The sequence below is a fragment of the Staurois parvus genome, unplaced genomic scaffold, assembly GCF_062004578.1.
Source record: "Staurois parvus isolate SC_StPar_1 unplaced genomic scaffold, SC_StPar_1.0 ptg000320l, whole genome shotgun sequence".
In the NCBI taxonomy this organism is placed as follows: domain Eukaryota; kingdom Metazoa; phylum Chordata; class Amphibia; order Anura; family Ranidae; genus Staurois; species Staurois parvus.
The window spans coordinates 2,763,732-2,789,428 of NW_028318116.1; the positions used below are offsets into that span (position 1 = coordinate 2,763,732).

At 40.9% G+C, this 25,697-nt stretch overlaps 1 protein-coding gene across 2 annotated transcripts in view; it reads left to right on the top strand.

Annotated features, from left to right (window-relative positions):
- The window catches only part of SSH3 (slingshot protein phosphatase 3), an 89,719-nt gene that overhangs the window by 56,817 nt on the left and 7,205 nt on the right, over positions 1–25,697 (top strand). For both annotated transcript variants that reach the window (XM_089683716.1, XM_089683715.1), the window contains exons 12-13: positions 18,145–18,345; positions 21,406–21,856. In XM_089683716.1, the coding sequence (XP_089539842.1) occupies positions 18,145–18,345; positions 21,406–21,856 (652 nt within the window). The remainder of the gene's footprint in view (positions 1–18,144; positions 18,346–21,405; positions 21,857–25,697) is intronic.

Here is a 25,697-nt window from a genome sequence, read left to right on the forward strand (position 1 = left end):
ATAGAAGGATGTTAAATGTAAATGTGATTGATTATTAAAAATGTATACGCTCTATAAGAGTGTATTATTATGCTCTCATTCTACTTTGAACCTACTAAAAAGGCCCAAAAATAGAACTGAACAAATAACGGGTACGTATATTTCATAAATCCCCAATCTATAAATAATTAGTGGGCCTCAAAGTATGGTTGTGTGCTATCTCCATACTTATTTGTTGCTGATAAAGCATGCAAGGTCAAACTCCTTGTTTAACCCATTAGGAGCCAGACAACCCATTTCATAGATCCACTTCGATTCCTTCTTACTAATTTCCCTTATTAGGTTGTCACCCCTCCAGTGTTGTACATGTTTCTCTATACCCCAGAACTCTAGTTTTCTTGCATCTTTGTTATGGTATTTCTTAAAGTGCTGTGACAAATGATGATATTTGTATCCCCTATTTATATTATAAACATGTTCTTTTATTCTTTCCCTTAGCATCCTTTTCATACGACCAATGTAAATTAAATTACATGGGCATTTTAGGGCATAAACAACCCCTCTTGTATCACATGATATAAATTGCTGGATAGTATAATCTTTTCCACTTAGGGGATTCTGAAATGTGAATCTTCTCCTAGGGTTGTTTATCAATCTGATGCAACTGTAGCATCTACCACAGGTATAAAACCCTTTTCCCTGAAAAAAGCTTATTTGATGATTTTTGACAGGTGGTGCTATTATGCTCTTAACAACCTTATCCCTAATATTGGGAGCTTTTTTATATATAAACCTTGGTATTGTTGGAATATTATTTTTCAGGTGCTTATCTAATGTTAAGATCTTCCAATGTTTCTTTATTATATTTTGTATTGATTTATACTGGGTGTTGTAGTGCAACACTACTGTTAGTTCTTCCTTTCCAGTATTCTCTTTTTGCTTATCTGCTATCAATACATTGCGATCCATAAAGCCTACTTGTTCCCTTTCTTTATGTATTATTTCTTTTTTATATCCTTTATTGATGAATCTTTCTGATATTATTCCACTTTGTTCTACATAGTCCTTCATCTTTGTACAGTTCCTTTTTAGTCTAATAAATTGGCCTCTGGGGATATTTGTTAACCACGCTTTATGATGGCAGCTGTCTATGGGGATATATGAATTTCTATCAACTGATTTGAAATGATTTTTGGTGTATAGTTGTAATCCCTCTTTGCAGATTTGAATATCTAGAAAGTTGATAGAGGTTTCATGTATGTCATAGCTTAATTTTATATTAGCTTCATTCCTATTTAGATCATCATAAAATTTCTTGAGTTCTACTTTTTCACCATTCCATATCACTAATAGGTCATCAATATACCTTTTATATATTATTATTCCTGTACTCTTATTCTGAAACACTGATTCATCTTCCCATTTTGCCATATAAAGATTAGCGATGCTAGGGGCGAATTTAGCGCCCATAGCGGCGACTCTTTTTTGGGAATAGTATGTATTGCCATACCAAAAATAATTGTGAGTAAGACAGAATTTTAAACATTTTATGATGAATTTATTATGTCTAGTGGTGTTATTCCCGTGGTGTTATTCCCGTATACAAAGGGATACAAAACATGTGATACAGGAAATGAAGGATATACTAATAGATAAAAACACGCTTTTGAGTACAGCAGATGTAGTAGCACTGTACACTAACATAGACCATCAGGGGGCCATAGAAGCAGCCAAATGGGCACTTAACAAATACGGGAATAACACCACTAGACATAATAAATTCATCATAAAATGTTTAAAATTCTGTCTTACTCACAATTATTTTTGGTATGGCAATACATACTATTCCCAAAAAAGAGGAGTCGCTATGGGCGCTAAATTCGCCCCTAGCATCGCTAATCTTTATATGGAAAAATGGGAAGATGAATCAGTGTTTCAGAATAAAAGTACAGGAATAATAATATATAAAAGGTATATTGATGACCTATTAGTGATATGGAATGGTGAAAAAGTAGAACTCAAGAAATTTTATGATGATCTAAATAGGAATGAAGCTAATATAAAATTAAGCTATGACATACATGAAACCTCTATCAACTTTCTAGATATTCAAATCTGCAAAGAGGGATTACAACTATACACCAAAAATCATTTCAAATCAATTGATAGAAATTCATATATCCCCATAGACAGCTGCCATCATAAAGCGTGGTTAACAAATATCCCCAGAGGCCAATTTATTAGACTAAAAAGGAACTGTACAAAGATGAAGGACTATGTAGAACAAAGTGGAATAATATCAGAAAGATTCATCAATAAAGGATATAAAAAAGAAATAATACATAAAGAAAGGGAACAAGTAGGCTTTATGGATCGCAATGTATTGATAGCAGATAAGCAAAAAGAGAATACTGGAAAGGAAGAACTAACAGTAGTGTTGCACTACAACACCCAGTATAAATCAATACAAAATATAATAAAGAAACATTGGAAGATCTTAACATTAGATAAGCACCTGAAAAATAATATTCCAACAATACCAAGGTTTATATATAAAAAAGCTCCCAATATTAGGGATAAGGTTGTTAAGAGCATAATAGCACCACCTGTCAAAAATCATCAAATAAGCTTTTTTCAGGGAAAAGGGTTTTATACCTGTGGTAGATGCTACAGTTGCATCAGATTGATAAACAACCCTAGGAGAAGATTCACATTTCAGAATCCCCTAAGTGGAAAAGATTATACTATCCAGCAATTTATATCATGTGATACAAGAGGGGTTGTTTATGCCCTAAAATGCCCATGTAATTTAATTTACATTGGTCGTATGAAAAGGATGCTAAGGGAAAGAATAAAAGAACATGTTTATAATATAAATAGGGGATACAAATATCATCATTTGTCACAGCACTTTAAGAAATACCATAACAAAGATGCAAGAAAACTAGAGTTCTGGGGTATAGAGAAACATGTACAACACTGGAGGGGTGACAACCTAATAAGGGAAATTAGTAAGAAGGAATCGAAGTGGATCTATGAAATGGGTGGTCTGGCTCCTAATGGGTTAAACAAGGAGTTTGACCTTGCATGCTTTATCAGCAACAAATAAGTATGGAGATAGCACACAACCATACTTTGAGGCCCACTAATTATTTATAGATTGGGGATTTATGAAATATACGTAGCCGTTATTTGTTCAGTTCTATTTTTGGGCCTTTTTAGTAGGTTCAAAGTAGAATGAGAGCATAATAATACACTCTTATAGAGCGTATACATTTTTAATAATCAATCACATTTACATTTAACATCCTTCTATTTATAAAAATAGGATCCATAAAAATATAAAAAGATGTAAGATATATAGTACATTACGATAACTGATAGTATTAGGCAAATAATGATATGTATGCTGGCCATGAAATAGTTTTCTTTATGGAATAGCATATATTCATTTTTTAATTTTATTCTTAATTTTTTAATTGTTTTAATATTTTATTTTTAATAAAGAGTGTTTATAGATTTTTAGTTAGTCTGCCAATAGGTATATATTTAGCAATATAAGGTATAGCCATGTGCCATGATATATAAACTGCATTATAAGGGATGTAACACAGCTGATCCAATTAGCAACGTCTGACAGACAGATATCACGTAATTCTCGAGTGGACACACATGTACAAACACTCGCCCTATACACCGCTAAAGGAAATCACTGGGAAAATGGCCGCGCCCGTATGGGCTTCAGAAAAATGGTGGCTGAGAGATATAAACAGGTGGAAAAGCATAGTCGTGGCATCCAATCATTTCCCCCTGATGAAGTCACGTGACCCTGTGACGCAACGCGTAGGGGAGGGGCTCTGACGTCACGACGTTGCATTGGAGAGGCTCGGTGATCGTAGTACAGACGGAGGCAGACAGCACTGCAGAGGCAGAGTATTTCTGTAGATTGTCATCTATGCTGACCTGCATTACAAAAGAGCTGTATACCATTGTGCAACACCTTAATTGGCAGCAATAAATCTCCTTTATGCACAAAGATAAGGCACCATGGTCTGTTTTCTTCCCTTTTTCAATTGACCAACACCCCCCGAACTGGTATAAGGAGGATTGGAGAAGGAGACAACCCCAGCAGGGGATCTGGGTGATCCTCAGAGAGCTGGTCAGGATATCCATCCATGAGCAGCTGGACAAGGGGATAAAGGAGAGAACAGGAGAACCCATTTAAATCTACATCTATCTTCTGGGACAACTAGTACAAGAGTATCATCCTATCCCATCTATCCTGGAAGGATAAAAAGCGTATTTGCCTGGATTTATTCAGGCAAATATAGAGGTGAGCACATAGGGAGACCATTAAGCACTCGGCGAGAGGAAACAAGGAATTCACCTGCACACTTTACTTTGAAAGACTTTATATATACTTATTTTATGCACGTGCACAATTTTATATATTTTTATATGTTTTTGCACAATGTGAATAGAGTGATCACAGTAGAACAGAGGTGCACTAATTTAGATTGTATGGATCTGTATTTAATTGTACCTCTCAAGTCACAATAACTTTAGGACTGATAGTCATTAGTCACCTGCATGAAGGCTTCTTTGAAATTCATAATAACTGTTTAAGTCACTAGGTATAGTGATTCATCAACAATTCATAATTGCTATCTATATTGTAGTTTATATATGTATTATTTTGGATTATCATCTAAAAGCACCTTCAGAAATAAGAGTTATGCACATTAATATATAGGAGCGCGGCACTATCTATCTATAAACACAGTTTTATTTTTTAGATTTGGAAGACATTTTGTAAGTTAAGCTGTATTTGTATGTTAGTAATGATTTTAGAGTATTTTTAAAAATTTAGGTCTGTAAACATTTGTGCAACTATCATGTGACCTACAAAATCAGTTGCACCAGTCCTATTCTTTCAGAAAATGTGTGGTTTGTGTGGGCTTTTACAAACTCTGAAAGCTGTAAGTGTAAAACAAAACACATTGCAAAAATGGTCTAGCTATGGGCCCTGAGGTTAAAATTGGAGCTCAGAGTCTGACAGAGAAAAGGGTTAAAGTGAAATTCCTCCTATGAGCAAGATGGGAAGGAGACATTTGCCTGTATTCTTTAATGTTGGCACCCAGCCGTCTCTTACCTGGATACAGAGCCTGTCATGAAGATAGTGGCCCCTTCATACTGCTTTTGGTCCAAGCACCTCTGGGTTAGTGGGTTAGAGAATGGAGTGGCATGAGCCTTGATGGATTTTTGGGGTTACTGGAGCTTGGGATAGGCTGAAGTGTACTACTACAGGCAGTCCCCGGGTTACGAACAAGATAGGTACTATAGGTTTTGTTCCTAAGTTGAATTGTATGCCAAGCTGGAAATTTTTTTAAAGTTTTGGATCACATAGGGAAGGGTTAACTGGCCATACAGTGATGGGAGATAGCTGACAGGTCTGCCAGACAATAAGTAGCAGCATGCGGTGAGCAGCAAGATGGCCGCCTGGCGGTTTCCAGGACCAGTGTGACGTCACATTGCCTCTGTACTTAAGAATGCGTCGTATGTAAGTTGGATGTTTGTAACTTGGGCATTGCCTGTAATGCAGGTCACTGATTGGGTTGGAGGCAGGAAGCAAGCTGCACTAGCAACATGGATGTGAAAAGTATCAAAAGCAGGCTTGCAATATGCAGGCAAACCCCCCCCAAAAAAAAAAAAAAAACAGGAGTGCAGGGGATGTCATCACTGCATGCTGCATTCAATGTGTAATTGCACAACACTTTCTGTATCAATGAGAACCATCCATCCCAGAGAAGAGAGATTGGACCGGGCGGCCTCACATGACCAACCAGAAGACTTAAAAATAGGCGAGTATTAAAAAAAAAAATATATATATAGCATAATATACAGTACATCTTGGGGGACCTTCACGAGTGAAAGGGGTGACTGGGATGGGGGAATAGATGTGCCAAATCCAGAGTTGGGCTTTAACTCAACATTTTCCAGCTTCTCTGAGAACAGTCACTGATGAATTTACACATTAACCTCTAATCACTTTTTATTTTCTCATTTCTGACTTGACATTCCCATCATTTTTCTAGCTTGAATGGCTGTCTCGCTTCCCGCAAAGGAGGTTACGGGTAGAAGTACCTCTGTTTTCTGCCTGCTTTCCTGGTTTGACTTCTACTTATCCTGGATCTTCTCTAGTCTGCTGCCTTCCCCAATACTCCACAGGGTTCGTTCTCCACCTCGCTTTGCTGCATGCTTTGGATTCCGTTTTTATGTTTAGGATGTTTTTTGTGATCGTTTTTTTTTTTTTTTTTTTTTTTTTTTTCTTTTCTTTTTCCTGTCTTTCATGAGTTACTAGGTTTCATTCAACATCTGTTTCTTTTAATTTTTGTTTTTACTTTTCAATTCAACCAGTTGTTTCTTTTATGTATTTTTTCACTATTCCATCTGCCTAAAATTTATAGTCGACTACATGTAACAATTCACACTTTCTCTGTCTATATGCAGTAGAGGATGAATAATCTTTTGTTAGTTACACCGATCCGTTATAACATTATTACCACCCACCTAATATTGAGTAGGTCCCCCTTTTAGCCTTCAGAACAGCTCTAAAAAATGCATCATACTGCCCAGGTAAGTGACATGTGCACCCAGCCATCCACTTGCTGTATAAGAAAACAGGTTTCGTTAGACCAGGCCACCTTCTTTCATTGCTCCGTCGTCCAGTTCTGATGCTCACATGCTCATTGTAGGCACTTTTGGCTCTGGACACGGGTCATCGTGGGCACCCTGACTTGCCGTGTAGCTACACAACCCCATACACCACAATCTGTGATGCACTGTGTGTTCTGACACCTTTCTTTCGGAACCACCATTTGCTGTTTTAGCAGTCTGAGCTACATTAGCTCTTCTATTAATCAGATTAGACAGGCCAGCCTCCGTTCCCCACATGCATCAATGAGCCTTGGCTGCCAATGACCCTGTTGCTGGTTTGCCGGTTTGACTTCCTTGGACCACTTTTGGTCGGTCCTGACCACTGCAGACCAGGAACATCCCACAAGAACTGAAGTTTTGACCCAGTCGTCTATAATTTTGGCCCTTGTCAAAGTCGTTCAAACCCTTACACTTCAACTTCAGTTACAACAGGTTCACTTGCTGCCTAATAAATCCCACCCACTTTCAGGTGCCATTGTAACAATGTAATCATTGGTATTCACTTTACCTATCAGTAGTCATAATGTTATGGCTGATAGATATATATTAGTTTATCTGTCATTTTGTACAAACGGGGTGGTCTTGATTTTACAGAAAGCTATCTGAGCTCCAAGGCAATTGTAACAGGTGTGCAAAATTAGGATGAAATAATCTTGCTCTTGAATTAGACAGCATTGAAGTATTTTCAAATTTAGTAGTATTTAGTAATACATTGCTCAAAAAAATTTAAAGGAACACTTTAAAAACACATCAGATCTCAATGGGGAAAAATATCATGCTGGATATCTATACTGACATGGACTGGGTAAGGATGCCCCATTGTTTGATGGAAATGAAAATGATCAACCGACGGAGGACTGAATTCAAAGACGCCCCGAAAATCAAAGTGAAAAAATGATGCAGCAGCAGGAAATTTCATTGCAGCAACTAAAAATGGTACTCAGTAGTTTGTGTTGCCCCCACGAGCTTGTATGCATGCCTGAAAATGTCTGCGAACTGGAAAAAAAGGCGCTGTGGAAAATGCTCTCAGACAAGCACCTTAGTGGAGGTGCATCTTTATTGGGTGAGATAAAGTAGCAAGTATAATAAAATTAACCAGCCTGAAGTGGACAGTGTGATTCCAATGGACGGCCCGTCCGCTCTGAGAGGAGCTGAGATCAAAGAATGCTCCTGTCATTCACTTCTCCCTACTCCCTTCTTTGCCCATATACCCATAATTACCTCACTGTAAACGCAATTTTTGACATAGCTTCCATGAACCAGCGATGTCATTTTTAACTTGTGTGGTTTTTTTTTTTGTTTTTGTTTTTTTTTTTTTTTTGTTATTGTATTACCTTTATTTTACTAAAGATGAAAGTATGTCACGCTTTACAATGCTATTGTTTTTATACATATCAATTTTTATAACTTGCAATCTGTACCTTTAAATTTGTATTCAGCATTGCTTCAGGACGAGCCGTCCGCTCTGATTGACACCCCATCCCCTGCTAATTACACTCAGCCAGCCTTCCCTTTAATGGTCTTCTATATAATGGCCGCCGGCCATGGTTACCAGAGACTTGACAAAGCGCAACTGCGCGAAACATGTCGTCTTGGTAACCCCACATATGCTCCCAGCTGAAGCCAATGCCGGACACTGCCTTCGTTTGCCATGGTGACACCACCCAGGACGCTGGTACGCTGACACCACGTGATTTGAAGCCGACAGGAGCATTCTTTGATCTCAGCTCCCCTCAGAGCGGACGGGCCGTCCATTGGAATCACACTGTCCACTTCAGGCTGGTTAATTTTATTATACTTGCTACTTTATCTCACCCAATAAAGATGCACCTCCACTAAGGTGCTTGTCTGAGAGCATTTTCCACAGCGCCTTTTTTTCCAGTTCTCTTCATCATGCATATGATTAACAAGGCAGCAGTGGTGAGCTCATGATTAACTGTTCACATGTTTCTACCTGGAGTGGCCTCTCTGCGCTCATTTGTATGAGTTTTCCTGAAAATGTCTGGGCATGCTCCTAATAAGACGACCGATGGTGTTATGGGGTATTTCCTCCCAGATCTGGACCAGGGAATCGCTGAGCTCCTGGACAGTCTGAGGTGCAACGTGGTGGCATCGGATGGACTGAAACATGATATCCCAGAGGTGTTCTGTTGGATTTAGGTCAGGCAAGTGTGGGGACCATTCAATGGTATCAGTTCCTTCATCCTCCAGGAACTGCCTGCATACTCTCGCCACATGAAGCAGGGTTTTGTTGTGCACCAGGAGGACCCAGGACCCACTGCACCAGCGTAGGGTCTGACAGTGAGTCCAAGGATTTCATCCTGATACCTAATGGCAATCAGGGTGCCATGGTCTAACCTGTAGAGATCTGTGCGTCTCTCCATGGATATGCCTTCCCAGACCATCGCTGACCCACCACCAAAATGGTCATGCTGAACGATGTTACAGGCAGCATAACTTTTTCCATGGCTTCTCCTGACCCTTTTACTTTTGTCACGTGTGCTCAGGGTGAACCTGCCCTCATCTGTGAAAATCACAGAGCGCACGTGGCGGACCTGCAAATTTTGGTGTTCAATGGCAAATGCCAATTGAGCACTATGGTATCAGGCAGTGAGCACAGGGCTCACTGGAGGACTTCGGGTCCTCAGGCCACCCTCATGAAGTCTGATTCTGATTGTTTGGTCAAAGACATTCACACCAGTGGCCTGCTGGAGGTCATTTTGTAGGACTCTGTGCAAGGAGGAAGAGGATGAGCACTGCCAAAGGAGCAGATACCGGTCCTGCTGATGGGTTAAGGACCTTCTACAGCCCTGTCAAGCTCTCCTAGAGTAACTACCTGTCTCCTGGAATCTCCTCCATGCTCTTGAGACTGTGTTGGGAGACTAGGCAAACCTTCTGGTAATGGCATCTATTGATCTAATTGTTGTCCATCTAGTGCACCTGTTGTTTCAGCTATTTTGCTGTTTATGAAATTCACAACCCCCTCTGCTACTTAATTGACCAGATCAATATCCCAGGAATTTCATTGACTTGATGCTATACTCCAATTAAAAAGTGTTCCTTTAATTTTTTCGGGCAGAGTACATGGGTGGTAAATATAGCCATACAGATAATTTCCTGTAAACTGATTGCTTTTTCAGCACAGGTATAACATAAATATAGAGCCGCTTTCCAACCTCTTGATTCTCTTAAGTGCAATATTTTCCTTTTCAAGGAAGATTATTGGCAGCTTTCACAATAAACGGGGATACCAAGTTATTTAGTTGAGCACAAAATATGTACAGTAGGCTGTAATATATAATGAGGCAAATTCCAAATAAAAAGATTACGGATTGTTACTATAAGATATGTACAAGTAACAGTATGTCAACATCAAGGACTTTGATAGCTGTACAATGAAATTTTTCATATAAAGACAACTAAGGACTAGAGGTCACATCTTGATGCTCAGCTGTTAAAGCGGAGCTCCACCTAAAAGGGGAAGTTCCGCTTAAAGGATTGGTCCCCTGCTCTTCATTAAGGATTGCCACTTTTTGGGGAGCGGGTCCCCGAAATTGACAGGTACCCGCACCCACTTCTGCTGTGATCATCTAGGCGATCGGAAGCGGAAGTTGTCCTCAACCCCCCCACCCCGTAGTCTTCTGGGACACGTCACAGGTCCTAGAAGACTACGGGACCATTCACAAAGTGTAGCGCTACTCACGCATGAGCAGTGAGCACCCGACTGTGAAGATGCAAGCTGTCACAGCCTGGTGCCCACACTGAAAATGCCAGCTCCCGGAACACTGGGCGGCCGCTGAAATAATCCACCGCTTCTAATCTGAGGGGACTGCTGAATCCCCAGTGAGCAGAAAACCACTAAACAAGAAACAGGTAAGCTCACTGTGGGTCCTCAGAGCTAGATGACCAGGATTAGATGGGAAGGAAAGTGAATTCTCCATTGAAACTGAGCACTACAATGTCTTTATTGCACTTGTTGGGGCCTAGTTGGTATGAAGTAGAGTTGAGGTTTGGGATATAGTTCCTTGGGATGATAACACAAAAATAGTGAAGAATTAAAGGAGATTTGACACCTTTCCTCTTGGTGGTAGCAAATTAGGGCTGGGTCCCCTTTAAAACACTCAACATGGGCAGATTTGAAGTAATAAATGGAAACAATTGGCATAAATGTCTGTAGGCAAAGACAGCTCCCTTTTGTATATCAAAGGCAAAAGTTAACAGTAATGGGAATCCTGCTTTGTTGAAGAAGGATAACTTGTTTCAGTTGGCACTGCTGTATGCTGGCCTGCAACTGTATGTCCTGTGGTCAGCATGGATAACCTTTTACAACCAAGAAACCTTTTACAGACAAAGGATACGGCCATAGGAGCCAGGTTTGCTCCAGTTACGCTAATTTGTTCATGGGTTATTGCTAGAAATTCCATATATGGAGTAACAACCCATTTGGGGCGAACCTGGTTCTTTTCATGAGATACATTGATGACATTTTGAGAATATGGGATGGCACAGATGACAAACTAGAACAGTTCTTTATACATTGCCAACGCAACCCCTTTAATATCAAATTCACCAAAGTTGTTGATGAAAACACACTGGTGTTCCTAGATCTTGATTTGATGTTTGACAGTGAACTCAACATCATCTCAAAGACCCATTTCAAGCCCACATCAGGGAATTCATATTTGCATGCCGCCAGTCATCATCATCCAAGATGGATAAAAAATGTTCCCCTGGGACAATTCTGTAGGCTAAAAAGAATCTGTTCACGGCTTGAGGATTATGATGGTCAGAGTAATATCCTTAGGAGAAAATTTGCAGAAAAGGGATACTCTTCGGCTGTCCATTGAACATGCATATACAAAATATAGAACACAATACTCTTTGGTCATTCCAGAGCAAGAACCAGTCCCCCCTAGAAAGAAAACCGCTCACTACATATGCTGCCTTTGTACCCGATGTAACCCTAAGGCCTTCCAGATCAAAAACATTTTCAAAAAATACTGGGGCATTCTACAACAGGATCCCTTCCTTCACAATGCCATCCCAGAGTACCTGGAGATCATTTTTAGAAAACCCAAAGACTACAGAGGTTTTATAGCCACCAGTAGAGTTCAAAGCATTCAGACCTCTTGGACCGTGCTCTTCGACCAGAAGGGCAGCTACAAGTGCGGTGTCAGCAATTGTGGTTGTTGCAAATATATGTGGCACAGGAAAAAAGAGGTCATGGGGAATGATGACAACTCATACAACATCAGACAGTTCATCAACTGTAGCAAACCGTATGTGATATACTGTCGCGTTTGCCCCTGTGGCCTGGTATATGTGGGTAGAACCATCCGCACTTTGCACATCTGATTTGAGGAGCATAAAAGGAACATTAAATATGGTCGGGACACTCCATCCCCAGCCACTTCAAGTACAAACATAATAGGAGCCCAGTGGGTCTCAGGGTGTTTTGGCTGGACAGCATCCCCAGAGACATTGACATGGGCAGACGATTTAGTCGTTTATGCCAGAGAGAGACTTTCTGGGTCCATCGTTTGGGAACCCTGTCACCCAGAGGGTTAAACGAAGGGTTAGATATCAATTCTCTCATCTAACGAATCCACCAGTAGATAATTCCTCTGACCACACCACTATACATATACTCGCGTGAATGATGGAAATTTTGTAGGCACTGACACCCTCATACACTTTGTGTACTCTCCGCCAGGCACACTGCTTCCTGAGTTCTTAGAGATGCCACTTTTTCCTATTGGTTTTAATTATGGTCCTACTGTTTTCATGGTCCCACTATATCTATTGTTCCTATCGTTTTTTTTCATCAGTTATCACTCCTCATGGTTGTGCTTATTAACATCATTTGTCATGCATATTTTTACTAATATACATATATATATATATATATATATATATATATATATATATATATATATATATATATATATATATATATATATATATATATCTTTGCAAGTAATTTTACCAGTTCATTATGTTCTCATAATTTTTCATTTATATTTAGTATATTTATAATTCCCTTTTTTTTTTTTTTTTTTTTCCATTTATATTTTAATTTCATACATTAGTGTACATCTTTAGGCATTCTCAGCAACATATCATGTCTTATGGTGCATGTATATGTTTTATTTCACTATGATTATGACTCCCACCCCCCCCCCCCCAAATTACATTTTATGATATTTTATACTCCTTACTCTTTTGATCTTTGCAATTGATGTATGCATCTGTTTATTTATATATTTATGTATTTGACCTATTGTAGCACTTTTAATTAATCCCCTCTAATGAGCAGAGGAGGTGGAGCATTGCTCCTAAGGCATTCAGCTATGGCTGTTTATAGCATAACCTTCATACAGGCTGGTCAGTAGCTCTGAGGAAAGGGATTCGTCCCCGAAATGCGTCAGCCAGCTGACCACACTGACGGAACACCTTGCCTGTTGTTGCGGCCATCTCCATTATGCAAAGCATTTTATACATACTATATCTGTGAGTGTGTTTTTGTCTTTTACACCTTTGAATAAATCTTGGATAATGCACTAGATGTTTGCGCCACCTGTCTGCTCTTTTCCCTATGGTCAGCTTGTACAATAAACTGTAATGTAGATATATCCCAACGACGGCAGCTGCAAAAACTAGGCCGCAAACCGGGGCAACTATATGTAATGTTCACAACTATGTGTAGGTAGATTGCTGAGGTGGCAAACTGTCAGTATTCACGTAGTTAGTGGGTGCATTGGTCTCTCTCACCCGATCAAAGTAATCCAGCAGATCGTAGCAGTCTGACTTTATCTGTAAACGGAGTCAGTCCAAGGACTGTCCAGCTCAGACTCGCGTCCCGTCTGGTATCCTGCTGTCAGAATGGCCTGCCGGGCAGTGTGGCAGATTGGGCGGTCAGTAGTTTTTTTCCAGCTTTCCTCTCTCTCCAACCCTGGCTCCGCGGTCTAGTTCAACACTTAAGCCATCAGCACACTTCCTTTTCCTTCAGTCTCTCGCTGCACTCTCCTGGCCAATCTCCCAAGCGTTATTTATATTCCCCCTCCGACACACTACCCCTCTTGGGAAATGTAGTCCCTGATTGCCTGCTCACCAGCTGAGCTCAGCATACAAGTTCCAGAGAGCTGTTCTGTCCATGTGAGTGACCCTGAATGGCAGACCACCACCATCTAATGTCCATTTTAATGTATTGTGAGTAATAACCTTTCAATGTGTTACACATCAAATGGTTAGAAGAAGATGGTCAAATCTAAATGGGTTGACATACGTTGTCCAGGGATGCCAAACTCAAAGGAATTTGTATTGAGAGTCTGTTAGTATAGCTGTCATTTTTTTATTAACATTACATAATTTGCTTGGTTCTTCACCGCTGTGAAACTGAGAACGGGGGATTTCCACACCCTAGCTATAGTAAGCTTGTAAAGATGTTTGCAGCAAGCATGGCGGGTTCAGAATGGAGGAGAAATCATTGCAATATTTTTACCATGGCTTAAAGGATAAGTTCACCTTTGGGAACATGCTACATGTTCCACCCGTTTTTATGGTGAAACATGTAATATGTTCCCAATCCCAGAGCCACTGCCTGCTCCGTGACATCTAGTGACAGGTAGCGAGGGATCTTCTCCCCTCGTTAGCTGTCATTATATAAAGGGAAAAAATTGTGGCCATGCAGGGCTCTTTGCAGCTGTTGGCTTATAGTTCTCTGTGAACTTCCACATGCTGTTGAGCGCTTTAGTAGTTCATTGATTCTTCCTGCCAGTGTGTATCTGCTTGCCTGTATTAGTACAAGGAGACAGATACACTGACAAGTCTGCAGGAGACCTGCATGGCACCCGCTATCTACCGATCACGGGTGCAATGCTTTCTTTTTTTTTTTTTTTCTTTATCTGCAAAAAAATGTGCTATTTATTTTATTTTTTTGAAAAGGTGAATGTATCCTTTTAATATATTTTGAAAATTGTATTGAATCCATAAGCAAGAGTAAGGTTATCATGATGTAATCCTTGCTGGAAGACGCTGTTGGTTTTTTTTGTTTGGTTTTTTTGCATTGAAGGGATCTAACAAGCAACTATATATTAGATGGATTGGTTTCTCTATATATTACCCAAGGGTAAACCAATAATTTTTGTTCCCTCCATGCTTCATTACTCATTACCATATGCCACTAGAAGCTGAATTTAACATTTCAGCTGTTTGTGCAAGGGCTGATGGCAGTTAGTGAGCAAGTGTTGAAAGTAGCTATACACAGAACAATTAAAAGACCATTTCAATGAAAGACTGATTCAGTTGTTGGCAACTATTGATGAGTTGAATCATTTAAAGTGGAACTAAAATCTTCTGGAATGAGCTTGCTTTATGGCATACTTGCATATGAGAGTGCCTTTATCCAGCGCTAACAGATTCAGGCTCACAGTTGCTATTCCACCCCATGCCATCTTTACCACTTTTTCTTGGTCCCATCACTTCTTCTCCTGATGGGCAGCCACTGTTGATGCAACTCCTGTGCATATACACACAGGAGTTATATAGTTCTCTACAACTGGCTTCAGGTGCCGGGAATATACATTGCACGGCTCATGGACTGTACAATGTATGCTGCAAATGAACTAGAGAAAAGGAGGATGGAACTCCTTACTCCAAAGTAACAGCCCAGATGTAAAGAAGAGTAAAAGCGGCTTCAGCCCAACTTCTTTGCAATCACATCCTCCGTTCTTTAGTTCTGCCCACAGGGCTTAGTCCCCTATGATGCTGAACGCATCGAGGGGCCTGATCTGGGAGGAGTAGGGCTGAAGCCACTTTTACTCTTCTTTACTTCTGGGCTGTCCCTTTTTGGAGTGTGGTGTTCCATGCTGTGTGTGTGTGTATACAGAGCTGGGAGGGGCTCCCATAATGCCGACACCTACAATCCATGTGGGTCACCGCAGTATCACAGGATGACTACTTGGAGTGGCACCCGACATCTATATGGTTCTTGATCATATAGAAAAGAGGGAGAAGTGTTTTTGCCAGAATAAAATTTCATGTCCAGAATACACTAAGCTAGCTTAAGACCAGTAAAACAAGAAATTGTTATGTGCAGATGATTCTTACAGGAGGGCTTTTGCTTCAGGTGCTTGAGGTTGTGTGCCTTTTGGCTCCAGTGATGGAAATCTATCCTGGGTGGGTGAAGTTAGGTGATCTGGTATTCACATAATACTGAAAAAGTCTCAGAGACATAGATGAACCACCTAGTCAGCATCCACGCACAGCTGAAATATTCCGTTTTTTAGGGCTAGTTCACACTAGATGCAGTTCAGTGCGCTTTTTTTCTGCATCAAAAATGCATGCACAGTGTCTTCCATGTATTCCAATGGCCATAGTTCACATAAGTGCAGTCAGTTTCCGGCGCAGAAAAAAAAGTTAAAACGTGCTGCATTTTTTTTCTGCACTAAACCATACTGGAACGTGGCAAACTGCACCGGAACTGTGCGTGGTGTGAAATGTAAGCAAAAACTTATCCAGAGCGCATTTTTGTAGTGTGAACTGGTCCTTACTGGATTAACCCTTTCAAGATAGGCTTGGAGATTTTTACTAAATACATGTGGACCTCCTGGAATTGTCCTATACCTAGAAATCTTTAAGGGTATGAGGAAAGATTAGAGGAACTGAATTTATTCTCTCTTGAGAAGAGGAGATTAAGGGGGGATATGATCTCCATGTATAATACATAAGGGGGGATATGATCTCCATGTATAATACATAAGGGGGGATATGATCTCCCATGTATAATACATAAGGGGGGATATGATCTCCATGTATAATACATAAGGGGGGATATGATCTCCCATGTATAATACATAAGGGGGGATATGATCTCCCATGTATAATACATAAGGGGGGATATGATCTCCCATGTATAATACATAAGGGGGGATATGATCTCCCATGTTTAATACATAAGGGGGGATATGATCTCCCATGTATAATACATAAGGGGGGATATGATCTCCCATGTATAATACATAAGGGGGGATATGATCTCCCATGTATAATACATAAGGGGGGGCGGATATGATCACCATGTATAATACATAAGGGGGTGGGTGGGTTATGATCTCCTCCATGTATAATACATAAGGGAGGGATATGATCACCATGTATAATACATAAGGGAGGGATATGATCACCATGTATAATACATAAGGGAGGGATATGATCACCATGTATAATACATAAAGGGGGATATGATCTCCATGTATAATACATAAGGGGGGATATGATCTCCATGTATAATAACTAAACCACCTAATACACAGTTTATATACATTCAAGGGAGCTGCATTACCTGCAATTGAATTTGTATTTTTGTCCATCCAGTCCTCATTTACACAGTCTCTGGGCACTGAATTGTGGAAGAGCTAACACCATGTAACAATTGGGAAATACTTCCAGCCTGCTGACTGTACAGTTGAATAGAATCTGCAGACTAAGGAGGTCATCTTTCTGCTCACTGTACTCTCTCCTTTTGTCCACAGGTTCCTTGCATGCAGCATACTTGATTGTCCCTACCTCTCCCAGTCTGAGTGCTTCTGTATAGAGTACTGTGTAGGCTGATACCAAGTCATGTGCTGGCACCTACACAAACTGCACTAAAATATACAATTGAAGATTACTGTATTTTATTTTTTTTTTTGTTTATCCCCCCCCACCTACACATCGGAATCACTAAAGAATGCAGATATATACTTCTAATAAAACTTACACATGTGGGAATCTAAATTAATATATAGTTCGATAAAATAGGTGTATAGAATATGCATGTAATGTATTTTTCTTCTTTTTTTTTTTTTTTTTGTAGAAACAAAAAAGTGAGAGAATTTTAGGGTCTACACAAGCAACATATTTTCTGGAAGATTGTCTCCATTTTATGTTGTTGGTTTACCAGGGCCCCTCTACTTTCCAAAGTCTGTCCCTTGTTATATTTCCCACTCCGTGGTTGATGGATTATACTGTATGTAATCCATCCCACACTGAATCCCTAATATTTCCAATTTGCTATTTATCATCTCCAGTCTGTAAGCCCTAAAGAAGGGGTCTGACCCTGAATCATGCTGAATGTCTTACTTTTCCAAATAATGGAGTTTTTTGTAAAGTCCAGAAGTCCTTGAGACATTTCTTTACAGTGCTTCTCACCCTGAACAAGTAACTCATTGTTATTTATTGGTATTTGTAGAACAATACAGTCATGGAAAGGGTAAGCTGCATTCTCTGATTCACCAGCAGGTCATGCAGACCATGGGAATATGTAAGCACTGGGGGATCTTCCACACAATAATAGAATTCGTACAGGTTTTTTCAACCTTTTAGGATAATGCTGAGAAGGAAATGGTTATATGTAGCAGAATCATCTCTTTGAAGTCACATTACCTCTTCCTTCTTTCTCCTTCACAGACGCCAGAATACTTCCGTCCTTGTACATTGCAAGATGGGGGTGTCTCGCTCGGCCTCCACAGTGATTGCTTATGCCATGAAGGAATACGAGTGGACGTTGGAACAAGCTTTGAAACACGTCAAAGAAAGAAGGAGCATCGTCCAACCGAATGCTGGATTCCTGCGACAGCTGCAGACATACCAGGGCATCTTAGGAGCAAGGTGAATAACTTTTTTAGATGTAATGAGAAAAAAAAGATGTATTATAGGCTTCAGGCTTAAAGGTTCACCTGGACTCAAAATACTTGCTGTCTTACAGGGAACAATGAGATATGTTAATTGCGCCTAAGCAGTACCCTATAAATGTACCTTTTGGCTTGAATTCCTCTTGAAAAATACCAGTGAACTTCCTGTATCTATACCATTGTGCTGGAGAAAAAGCTGTAGCTGAGGATCTGCTACGCAAGGATGTCTCTGTGTCAAAGTTGGATAGACCAGTTGAAAGCATTCAAACAAGAGGGCACAAAGTCCTAGTTTATTACCTAATGAAATGTTTATTAAAACCAAAATATGCCAAAAACATACAAAAAGCCCATAGGCCAATAGCATTGTATAAAATTAACCCAAGTGACAAGAAGATCGAAATGTAGATGTGTCACAGAGACCTAGGCATCACTTAGATGTACATCCAGATGCACTTCAAGGGACAAGCCCTCATTCATTTGTATTTCACATTTACCTTTTAAATTAAAATCAAAATTGCACTAAATGACCAATACTAAGTGGGACCTCCCTGTCCCTCAAAGCGCAACAATAAAAAACTGGTTGCACTAAAACACAGTGAGTCTTTTTATAGATCTGGGGCTTGGCATTGTGTGGCATTGCTGTCTGTGATCTAAAGCACCCAAGTGTTGAGATTCCTCACTGATTCTCCCAGGAGAGCCCCTCCTGATGTGTATGTTTTTGGCATCCATGTGCATACTTTTCTCAGTATTGAACATAATCTGCCAACCCCCTATTTTATCAAGGTCTTCCTGTAATGCTGCCATATCCTGTGCCAAATTTATTTCCCTGCATGATTTGATATTTATTTATATCAGGTACTTATATAGCGCCATCAATTTACGTAGCGCTTTACATATTTATTGTACATTCACATCAGTCCCTATCCCTCAAGGGGTGTACAATTTTAAAGTCCCTAACTTACATTTATACATATACATACTAGGGCCAATTTAGACAGGAGCCAATTAACCTACTGGCATGTCTTTTGGAGTGTGGGAGGAAACCCACGCAGGCACAGAGAGAACATGCAAACTCCTGGCAGGTGGTGCCATGGTTGGGATTCAAACCAACAACCCTAGTACTGCCAGGTCTAACCATTTATCCACTGTGATGTCATCAAACGCTGAAATTGAGCTTTTAATTATAACCTCTATATCCTTAGTAAATTGAGCAGCTTTGGTCACAAAACAGAACCATGGGGCACACCACCCAAAACTTTGGACTGTTCAGAAAATGAGTCATCTATCACTATTCCCTGGGGCCTTTCACTTAACTAGTTTCCTATCCATGTGCATACATTTCCATCCACCCCACCAGACCTTAATTTTTAGATATCAAATGTGTTAGTAAAATCTATATAAACCACATCCATTGGACTTCCACCATCCAATTTTTCTTCCTTACAGAACAAAAACTGGTTAGTCTGACAGGAATGGTCTTTCATAAAGCCATGCTTGTCACTTATGATACCTTTTTATCATAGACAAACCTCTGAATACAGTCACTTAGCATTCCATCAAATACTTTACATACTAGTGATGTTAGGCTGACTAGACTGTATTTTTTTTTTTTTTTGTTTGTATACATCTTGGTCATTTTTTGTAAATCGGTACTACATTTGCACTAAGCCAATGAATTGGTACCATTCCAGCCAGTAAAGTGTTGTTTTTTTTTTTTTGTTTTTTGTTTTTAAATTCAAAGTGCTTTGCTTATAATTGAGATAAGTTCCCTTAGGACTTGTGGGTGTAAACCATCTGGACTTGGTGATTGTTTATCTAGTTTCTTGTACCTGGTCTCAGGTACCTTGATTTAATTGGTACCTTGGACACAGAGGTACCTTGATTTAATACATCTGCCTTTCCCTGTCTTTTTTTTTTTTAACATACTTTGACAAGAGCAGTCCAGTGTTGCCATAGTGACATTGTACAACTCTAGGGAGATGAGCATTTGTTTTTACACACGGATTGCTTATAACAGTGTTGATCATTGTTATAAGCAATAATTTTTATGAATGGCATCCATTCATTCACAAACATGCATTTAGTATCACAATAGTATTATTATTGGCTGCTATACTATACTAGTATTGGCTGTGATTGGCCCTGTCTGTACAATATAATTACTGTGATCAATCACAGAGCTCATCACAAAAGTATAATTATTGGCTATGAATAAACGCCATTCATTGCGCAGAAATGTCATGTGACTGCTGTGATTGGTCAGGGTAACAGATTGCTCCGCAGCGTGGCTACTAGGGGGCGCACACAAGGCCCGTGACTGGGAGGATGTCATATGAAGTCCACCCAGGATGGGAGAGTTCCCTCTCTGCCATCATTTGATAATAGGCTGGGATGAAAGCGATTTAATACACCAGTGAGTTTTTTCCTAATCCCTTATATAAGTGCACAAAATATCTCAGACTACAACTCCTAGAATACCGAGTAGCGGTAAACACACATGCATGGTGATGTCATGACCTCCAGCTCTGCCCTACACGTTTCGTCAGATATGACATTATGAGGAGTACCTTTAATCCTACCAGATATTTTGTGAGCAGTTAACTGCCTGTGCTGCACGCTTATCAGTTTTATATTCTCATCCCTGTGGACTACAGAATCCTGCTCCATGTGTTATAGAGAAGAAGAGATGGGGATGTGTTCTAGAGTCCTAATACACTTTTTGTCCAAGGCTGACAACACTGTTCCTCCAGTAGATGCAGTATTGTCAGTGAACATTGTCACTCCAGAGCAGGAAGCGCTACTGGTAGCTTCACTAAGTGAAATGCCTGAAAAAAAAAATTAATTCAACAACACATCTAAGAACTGCTAATTGGCAATATTACATTTTTGTTGTTTGGGTTTTGGTCATCTTTACCTTTTAGGCATTTCATACAATATTTAATGTTTTTTAGTTATACATAAAATAATCTTTTTTTTTTTTTTGTTTTTTTTCTTCTGTCTTTTTTTTTATATAACATTTGCTGGGCACTGAATACAGTAAGCAGCGCCACAGTTATTTGTGGGACCCCAGCTCTGCACCTGCCATTTCAAGGTACCCTAGCCCCCCAGATTCTCTAGCTACACTACCTTCTGCCCCTAAAAAGATGAACCTGCGTTTTCTTATGAGGTCTATCAGTGAGATGGAGGTTACTGACTCCACCCCTGAGTTGAAAGACAGGCCAACAGAAAGAGAGCGGAGTGCCTCTGAGAGGGGCAACGGCCAACTGGAAGACTTTGACAGTGTGCCCGAAAAAGAGGACAGCCTATCAAACCAACTGGATAGTCTGTCATCCCTGGATGACAGCTTGCTAGAGCGAAACGATAGTTCAATGGATCAAGACCAGAGCGAAGTGTATCCAGATGACCAAGATGGAGAATTGGCAGAATCCTCCACAAAGAAAAAAACCAAATGTGCGGCATTGCACGAGGAGAGTACGTCATTGGATGAGGTTAGTGCAAGAATATCCAAAAATGATTATGCTTTTATTAGTAATATATTGTAACATTGTCTTTTATCTTTATCCTTTTAGCTTTAAAATTCAGTTGCCTTTTGAAACAGGTTCAGGTTTTCCCTTGGCCATATTGTCCATCACGCTATTATCTGGTATATCCTGTACTTACTGCTTTATGATGGTATTTTCACACCAATCTGCCAGATAGACCATTTCAAAACCTTAAAGTGGAGTTCTATCCAAAAGTGGAAGCTCTGCTTAACTACCCATACCCTCCGCCACACTTGGCACCTTTTGGGGGGAAGAAGGGAAAGGGGACCTGGTTTTTGAGGAGTAGATGTGTTTTTTTTTTTTTGTTTTTTTTTTTTCATTACGATCAATAAAGAAGTCTGTGGATTATTTGATCTAAATTAACTGGAACCTATAAATAAACACAGCCAGGGTGTGCCTAGGCCTTTTTGTTTTTTTGGTAAGCTAGGTTAGCAGCTAAATACAAAGATTAAATACAAAGACTGAGATTAAGCTCTGAAGTCACTTTTGCAGCAGTTTTCCTTTTCTGGTTCACAATCCTGTGTAATGTCCTTTTGTGTCTCTTGAACATGTTGACTGCACTTATGCTTATCAGACAACCTTTTCCTGGAAACTGTATATGCCGTCATAACCTTTTATACTGCACCTCGCAACACGGCAAATAAATTGGTAACTTCAGTTTCAGAGGCATCAGCTAAGTGACACCAACAGTTTGCTCTCTTTGAAGCTCAGTAAGCTATGACATGACTCCATATTGCTAATAGTGCACACAGTGAATAAAAAAGGTGAGGCTTCCCACCCGTTAGCTAGGTGTCTCATCACACAGTGGAAGCAAAAGAATGTTACATCACTTCCACTTTCAACGCAAAACATGTCACTTTCACACCTGCAAATCGTGTAGTGTTTCTATATTTTTTTTACTTAACCCCTGCACCCCTACCTAAAGGAAAATTGGACACTAGCAAACAGTCCATGTACATAGAAGGTAATATTGGAGATTGACCTATGCTTTTTCTGTGTTGGACTGGACAATTGCAGGATTATTATTATACAGGATTTACATAGCGCCAACAGTTTGCGCAGCACTTTACAATATAAGGGAGACAGTGCAATTACAATACATTTCAGTACAGAAGGAATAGGAGGGCCCTGCCCGTGCAGCTTACAATCTGAAGGAAGGGGGAGGTGGTACAAAAGGTGATAGCTGTGGGGGATGATCTGGCGGAGGTGATTCAAGTACAGTTCTTAGGTGGAGGTGGGGTAGGCTTCCCTGAATAAGTAAGTTTTCAAAGTTCGCCTAAAGGCAGACATGGTGGAGGCGGACTGGACATACTGCGGTAGGGAATTCTTCTAGAGGATGGGAGAGGCTGTGGTTCGTCCTGGAGGCGAGCGTGGGAGGAGGTGACGAGGGAACTAGAGAGGAAGTTGTCTTGGGACGAGTGGAGCAGACGATTTGGACGATATCTGTGGATAAGGTTGATGATGTAGCTAGGGGCAATGGTGTGGATGGCTTTGTATATTGTGGTTAGTAATTTGAATTTTATACATTTGGGTTAGAGGAAGCCAAAGAAGGGAACGGCAGAGAGGGGCAGAAGTCGCTGATCTGTTGGTAAGGTGTATGAGTCTAGCAGGAGCATTCATAATAGACTGAAGGTGAGATAACCTGTGTAACGGTAGACCAGTGAGGAGAGAGTTGCAATAATCAAGGCGGGATATAACCAAGGCATGATTAAGTTGTTTTGTGGTATCATTGTTCAGAAAGGAGCAGATTTTGGAAATGTTCCGGAGGTTGAGGCAGCAGGATTTGGCCTACGATTGGATGTCGGGCCCAAAGGAGAAGTCAGAGACTAGGATTACACTTAGCACTCTGGCATGAGGGGAAGGACCAGCTAGCACAACACTATTGATCTTAATGGTAAAGTCGTGAGTGGGGGATCGGGGGAGGAGGAAATATTACAAGCTTGGTTTTGGAAAATTTGAGTTTAAGGGAGTGGTGTGACATCCATACTGATATGTCGCTTAGTAGATTTGTGATACATGAGGAAATTGAGGGGGTGCGCTGGGGAGTGGAGAGATAGATCTGGGTGTCATCAGCATAGAGGTGGTGTTGGAAGCCATAGGAGGTTATCAGTTGGAAGAGATGAAAAGGAGGGGCCCAAGGACAGTTAAGAGGAGAACCAGGAGAGAGCAGAGTCATGGTGGCTGATTATTATTATTATTATTATACAGTATTTATAAAGCGCCAATAGTTCGCTCAGCGCTGTACATTACAAAGGGGGACAGAACATGTGACAGAACAATACCAATACAATGCAAAACATGAGGGGATCAAGGGCCCTGCTCTTTCGAGCTTACAATCTAGGAGGGAGGGGGTGGTGGCACAGGAGGAGATAGCTGTGGGGGATGGAGTGGTAGGAAGAGTGGAGGAGGTCGGCAAGTTAGCAGGGGGTGGGGTAGGCTTCCCTGAAGAGATGGGTTTTCAGGGTGCGCCTAAAGGAGAGGAGAGTAGGTGATAATCTGATGGGTTGGGGCAGGGAGTTCCAGAGGATGGGTGACACCCTGGAGAAGTCCTGGAGGCGGGCATGGGAGGAGGAGACCAGGGAACTAGAGAGAAGGAGGTCTTGTGAGGAGCGGAGTGTGCGTGCTGGGCGGTACTTGGATATTAGGTCAGAGATGTAGTACGGGGCAGTATGGTGGACAGCTTTGTACGTCAGTGTTAGGATTTTGAATTTGATCCGTTGCGCAATCGGAAGCCAGTGGAGGGATTGGCAGAGGGGGGTGGCGGAGACAGAGCGGTTGGAAAGGTGAATGAGTCTGGCAGCCGTATTCAGGATCGACTGAAGCGGGGATAGCCAGCGGTGAGGCAGGCCAGTGAGGAGGGAGTTGCAGTAGTCGAGTCGTGATATGATGAGGGAGTGGATGAGATGCTGATGGAGTGTTTACTGAAGAGGAGCGGGTGATCGACTGTGTCAAAGGCAGCGGTAAGGTCTACGAGCATGAGTGTAGTAATGGCCATTGGTTTTAGCAGTTAGTAGGTCGTTAGTGAGCTTTAGTAGGGCAGTTTCAATGGAATGTTGTGGGCGGAAGCCAGACTGTAGAGGATCAAGAAGGTTGTTGTCGGTGAGGTAGCGGTTCATACGGTTGTGAACAAGGCACTCGAGAAGCTTGGAGGCAAACTGGAGCAGGGAGATGGGTCTTAAGTTATTCAAACAGGTGGGGTCCAGCGAGGGTTTTCTAAGTAGGGGGGTAACCAGTGCTTGTTTGAGCGGGGAGGGAAATGTTCCCGTGGAGAGAAGTGAGAGGTTGAAGATGCAGGTTAGAGTTTAGGATAGAGCATGAAGGAGGCTGCAATAATCGTGAGGGGACCGGGTCCAGGGGACAGGTGGTGAAGTGAACCTTGGAAAGGAGTTTAGTAACTTCCTTGGTGGTAACTGAGTCGTAGGAGGAGAGTGTTGAGTGTGGTGTTGGGTTGAGTGATGTGTGTTGGTTGGAGGAGGAAGCTTGACACTGGAGAGCTCATCATGAATTGTGGATCTTGTTCTTGAAATGACTGGCGATCTTCTGTGCAGTAAGTAAGTTGGTGGGCGGAGGCAGTGGTGGGTGGAGTAAGGAATTTAAGGCTAGAAAAGAGTTGATGAGGCTTGGATGAGAGGGTCTTAATGAGAGTGTTGTAATAGGTTTGTTTAGCAGCGTGAAGGCTGGCGTTTTATTTGAGAAGGGCTGATTTGTAGAGGGTGAAGGATTGTAGGGATTTAGTTTTGCGCCATGCTCGCTCAAGAACACGACTGCATCTCGAGTCTTCTGGTGT